The 6,000-nt window shown below is 37.4% G+C and overlaps 1 protein-coding gene across 7 annotated transcripts in view; it reads left to right on the top strand.

Annotated features, from left to right (window-relative positions):
* Nucleotides 1–2,542: 2,542 nt before the first annotated feature.
* Nucleotides 2,543–6,000, top strand: part of LOC136850668 (AF4/FMR2 family member 4-like) — a 231,403-nt gene continuing 227,945 nt past the window's right edge. For 2 of the 7 annotated variants that reach the window (XM_067124449.1, XM_067124445.1), the window contains exon 1: nucleotides 2,543–3,067. In XM_067124449.1, coding sequence (XP_066980550.1) covers nucleotides 3,051–3,067 — 17 coding nt within the window. In that variant the 5' untranslated portion in view covers nucleotides 2,543–3,050. The remainder of the gene's footprint in view (nucleotides 3,068–6,000) is intronic. The other 5 variants (XM_067124448.1, XM_067124439.1, XM_067124442.1 and 2 more) reach the window with 4 other exon arrangements.

The raw sequence follows: 6,000 nt of genomic DNA, 5'->3' as shown, positions 1-6,000 counted from the left end.
TTGTTATCCATTGATCATTTCAGGAAACTTTTTTTTTGTATCAAACCTAGATACTCTGTGAACTTTTTTGTGGCACGCTTTTAATTTCAGTTTTAACATGGCAATTATAAATTGGTGATCACTGCTGAAATTACTCTTCTGTAGCTCCTAACATTCCTGTGTTCCTTTTCTCTTTCAATTAACGACTGTGTGATGTATTTCGTTTCCATGACTGCCACATAAACTAATAAACTGAGCCCAATTTTCACCTGCAGCCTCTCTCAGACCTTCGTGTCCCATTACATACTTCATTGCTTCATTGTCTTTAATAATTTTATATTTCATCCCCAACAGCAGTTCTCATATATCTTTCTACAGTTCTGTATAAAATTCATGTTTTATTTCTTCAAAGGATTAATTTTTGGTAATCAACACAATATAATACTCATATAGTACTGCTTTGATTTAATTCTTGCAACCAGTAATCTGCTGCACACTGCTCTCCAGTCAGGCAGTGCCTTTTCTACATTTGCCGCTAATATTTTGCCCACTCCTCTGTCAGTTCCTTATATCAAATACAGTATATCCATACACTGACATCTATTATGTTTTGCCATTTATCTGCACCACGATTGACACAAACCTAAACTTTCCAGTCTATACCTCTTGAAATAATTTTCTGTCTTCAGTCTGTATTTGGTATCTATAAACCAGGCTCGGACTGGGGGTTATTTGTAATTTTTTTATCCTTGGGTATAACTTTTGCATAATAAGAGGCAGAGACTTCATATTTAGTGTAGATGTTTATTGTGAGACCAAGGTCAATCTTGTACTTATTGGTCAAAGGTCAAAAAGAATTTAATGCTGGAAGTAATGTTTGAACTATGCAAAATAATGCAGATTATGGTCCATCATCTTTAGCAATTCGCAAGATTTGCAACACCTCCTTAAACAATGTATCATAATCTCATTGTAACTAGTAAAAGAAAAATATTGTATTTTTGTGACTAATTTTATTTGGACCTCAGTTTGCGAGATGAACGCTTTCTCTAATTGGTCGTCTGTGGCGGTCTGTTTACTCAAGGAACTGACCGTCCAGATTTGCACCTTGAGGCTGAGCAGATTCAAATACCTCCAACAACTTTCTGTCATTATTATTTATGCAAAAGTCATGTTTGGAAGTTGCGTTTATACACTGGGCACCCACTCAAGAAGCGCATTATGTCATCTGAACTCTTTAATCATACTTACGTAATTCCGGGTTGTCGTTGAAAAAGTTTCAGGTACTATGTTTGATAGTGCTACAGAAACGCTGTAAATATTGCTTATTTTTTGTATACTATAATTAATATATCTGATTGCCCTTCTAAAAAAATATCGGAGTCAAATCGTTCTGTATAAGGCAAATTTCCAGTTGCATAACAACATAAAATATGATAAAGGAATTCTAAGATTTTGCTGCAAAAAGCTTGGTGTACTGGAGAATACTGAAAATCCAGCTTTTTATTATAACTTACTGTTGGTTACTTACGCTGCCCGCTGTTTATTTTATCGAGTAAGCGGGCTAGAACTAAGATTCTTCATATTCTTTTTAAACTTCACGCTGGTGCTACTCGGGAATACACCTGTATTCTAATTTATCTTTAAAGATGACTGTACCAACATTGCTCTAAATAGGATTCTTAATAATCATGTGATTCAGGATGATCGAGTTGCTGTAGTTATTTCTTCAATAGGATGTTTAGATGTGAAGTGTAACATGTAAACTCAAACGTAGCGCGTAATATTTTTAATGTGTCTGGTTATTCCGTTTGTTCTGGCAGACTGCCAAAGTAGTGACGTCACACAACAAAGCGCGTACAAAACTAGTTCTTTTGACAGTTTAGTCTTATTGATTCTTCTTTTTCATGTCAATGTGCATTTTGTGTTTAAAATTGCTTTTATTTAACAGAACAAATTACGCTGTATGTTATGTATAAGCTGCATGCATTACTGAAGAAGCATTTGATTATGCAAGATGACTTCCTTGCATATACGCAGTGAATGCATGATTTATAGGTATTTTCGTGAAGAATTTGACTCTTGAATTGTTCATTTGTAATAATGACGAATATTCATTTAGTCACTCTGACTAATAGAAGGTGAAAGACTCCTTTCTAATCAGACATACATGTTGATGCGGATTCCCTATTCAGTTGTAACAAATGGTTTGATGTAGGTTAATGTTTGAGAGTTATAGTAATCGTGGCACAACCTGGAAACAAAGAGTATGATTGAATACATCATAATATATGATGAGATAGGTAAATTTACAATTATTATACCGAAGGTTACTTGTGGTAGGGCTACGGGAAGAGGAGGAATTTCGAACATTTAATTTCGAACCTTGGAGAGTTCGGAACAGAACCTGTTCGTTGAGTGGAATGTTGGTTAACTATAATATAGATTTTAGGTGATTTTAGAAGCACGTATTTATCATAAAAATAAGATGTGATGGAAAGAAGTTTGAAATTGAGCCACATATATTAAGCGTTACGGAATTCTGCCTTGGTGTTCGAACCGCAGTTCCGAGCAACCCTCTCGATCCCCTGAAGGGGGTGCGCGCGGAGGAATATTCGTTGCTGCGCCTCGAAGCAACTAGTAAGAATGGCGGAGGACAAACATTGACGAAAATCTTAAAAGCACATTCGAGCCAGTTTGATGATTGTTATTTAGACCATTTAACTGTCGGCCGACATTTTGTGTGGTTCATAGACGTGGCGGTGTTGTTTCGCTGTGGTTTCGCGTACTGATGAGATTTCTAGCCATGTTACTGGTGAAGTGAAAAGGAGAGAGAAGTGTTGTTGTGGTGCCACTTCTTTCATCATCATCATCACTTCACGCCAAATGTCATCTGTGTGAAGTGAAACTGAAGTGAAATACTCCAGCGGGGAATCTTCCGAGGGAGCGTCCGAGGGCCATGGGAACCCCCTCTTCCTCGTGGGGCTAGACTTTGTGACTTTTTTTGGTGCCCTTTCTCGCTGAAGGAGAAGTCCCCAGCGATTTGGCCTTCTGGGAAAGGAGACGACGGGATGTACAACAATCACAGGTGAGTCTCTCTCTCTCTCTCTCTCTCTCTCTCTCTCTCTCTCTCTCTCTCTCTCAAAGTTTATTACAGGCTATACTTTCCCAAAAGCGAAGGGTGTGCAAATTGATGGAGTTGAGACTAGGCCCAGTCCTAGTAGACTCTCTCTCTCTCTCTCTCTCTCTCTCTCTCTCTCTCTCTCTCTCTCTCTCTCTCTCTCTCTCTCTCAGCATACGCATCAACACCCAAATAAGGCTTCAGTTTTTACCTATCCCATCCTGCTGCGATTATATTCTCTCATAGAGTAGGTACAGGCTATATAGGCCAAGTTTTCCAAAAGAAAAATATCTCTCTCTCTCTCTCTCTCTCTCTCTCTCTCTCTCTCTCTCTCTCTCTCTCTCTCTCTCTCTCTCTCTCTCTCTCATACTCGTATTTTAGGTACAGGCTATAGCCTGCTTTCCCAAGAGCGAATTGATGGGTTTGAGACTTTTAGTTGACTATTTCAGCCATGACACAGCCTGGTTACTGGTTATTTGAGGACTACCTTGCGTGGCTAACTAGGCTACCTAGGTTAGGCTAGTCTGTGGACTAACCCCCTTCTAGTCATTCTCTGCTAGCCTAACCCAGGCCTTTGTGTGGGAAGATAATTTCTATTCCGGTCTCCTGGTATGTAAGCTGGGCCTAATGAAGCTTAGCGAGGTCGGTATTTGTTTAGCCAACTGGTTAGGCAGAACTAAATTCTTAAAGAGATGAGGTCACCTCATCAGTCTACCCATCACGCATACAAGGAATGTTTTTGGCATGTCTAAATAGGCTAAATAGCCTTAATACCAGTAATGAGCAGCCCGCCTTAGTGTATGGGCTACCTACGGATGCTGATGTTTAGTCCTAGCCAAGTGTAGCCTGAACATCTTCAGATACCCAAGGCTACTTTGCATGCAAACTGCTACAGTTCATTCATCAATTTGTTACTTTCTCAGACACCATTGATCTGGCCATCCGTTTTCAGCTTATTCAGGATGTTCTATTTTCTTTTCTTTGTGCAGGATACTATACGTAAAGCTGTCATTCTGGGACTATCCATTCCTATAGTTATGGCAGTGATAGTCCTTTGTACTGTGAAGTATATGTATATGTTACTAATTTAGGCCTATATGGTAACTTACCAGCTAGGCCTATTCAAAGGATGGCTGAGATCTGAATCTTATGTCTCCTTTAATCTTATGTCTCCTCAATTGTCCCACTATGGCTATTGTTTTGCTGTCATGCTTTTTTTTTTATCAGCTTCATAATCCAAGACCGTTCCTTCAACATTTTTTTCCTCCTAAGCATGGTCCTCTTAGGCTAATCCCTCTCTTCTTCGTTTGCTCTCCTTACACATTGTAATTATCTGTAATCTCCTAACTTCATTTAGCATGCAGTAATTACATTATTGGAAATTAAACCCAAGGAAGAAATTGCTGTAACTTAAGAAGACATGAAAAACCAAGGAGAGAAAATGAAAACAAATTAGAGCACCAGTAAAGCCAATATCATATGAGTTATTCAACTAGAGCCCCGTAATTAAAACTTATTGGGCAGAATTTCTTTACATAGTATAGGCAAATAAAGGGTAGGATTATGAAGAACAGCAGTTAGAAATCTGAAAACAACCTTCACAACCGAATCGATATCCCACTGTATAGGATTTTAGGTCGAAAATAGAAATGCATATCAGAAATATGATTTAGGAAAGCTTGCAAGCTACAGTCAGGTTTCACTGGGCAAGGAACTGGGATTAATAATTTGTACATATGGTACTAGAACATTGTATACAAGAGACATATATAGAAGAAAGACCCCTTATTTGTAGTATAGCAGTTTTTCAAATAAAACATGAGTCATGTCAAAATATAGACTACATGTAGGGGTTATAAATGCTGTTGCAAAGATATATACAGTATAACTATTGTAATATACTGTATCATTAATAGAGAACAAATGGAAAATATAACAAATGGCATGGGGCAAGGCTGTAATGGGTCAGCCAAATCATCATAATGCTAATTTACAGAATGTCCTGATCATTGAAGAGATAGAGGACAAATGAGAAAGGCTAGTGAAAGTGGCATAAAAGTAATACTTTTTATCAATATGTAGTCTGTGATTGGTACCTTATAGATGACATAGAAGATGTAGTAGTGCAATACATTGAAGAAATAAAACTAGTAAAGCAGATAAGATACTTAGGGTTTACAAATAATAACTCAAAAGATTGCTGAGAGAACACCTGAAAAGGACTCAGATCAAGGCAAAACTGTTGGCAAACATTGCTATCAGAAGTAAAATTTGAAGCAGGTTGATGGTAGGGAGATTGTTTTGAAAGGGACTACTAATGCAAATGTTCATGTATGTTATGGTGTTGATGCAGCTTAGCAAAAATGAAATGACTGAATTGCAAAAAATAGATAATATTGACTGCAGAACAATATTGCAAGCATCAGGGCACACAGCATGCTTCAATCTGAAATATGAGCTTCACCCAGGCACTTGATGGATATGATAAACAAATGGCTACTCATTCTGAAGCATTCCCTCAATAGTAATCTTATACCAGTACAAAAAGAAGAGTATCCAGTCACTTTATTGATATGGAAAGCAAATCACTGTACTCTCTCAGAAGCATTCCTCAATAGTAACCTTATATCAGTTCAAAAACAAGAAACACTGGATTTTGCAAATTGAAGAGTTTACAAGAGTTGAATTTTGTGCTACTTTTAATGAATTAAAGGAAATAAAAACAAAAAGGGATGGTTTGGACATGAAAGCAGGGAAAAAGAAGTAAATGAAAAGTCAGGTTTGAAAATTATTAGGAAGATTATGGAAGAGGTATGCTAGTTCCAATAAAACTATAATGCATCTGTTAATCATTATGGATTGAACACACTAAGAGCTAAACAACAGGACAAAATAAAAAG

This window comes from Macrobrachium rosenbergii, chromosome 22, assembly GCF_040412425.1.
Source record: "Macrobrachium rosenbergii isolate ZJJX-2024 chromosome 22, ASM4041242v1, whole genome shotgun sequence".
In the NCBI taxonomy this organism is placed as follows: domain Eukaryota; kingdom Metazoa; phylum Arthropoda; class Malacostraca; order Decapoda; family Palaemonidae; genus Macrobrachium; species Macrobrachium rosenbergii.
This window is presented reverse-complemented; position numbering and strand designations above follow the sequence as displayed.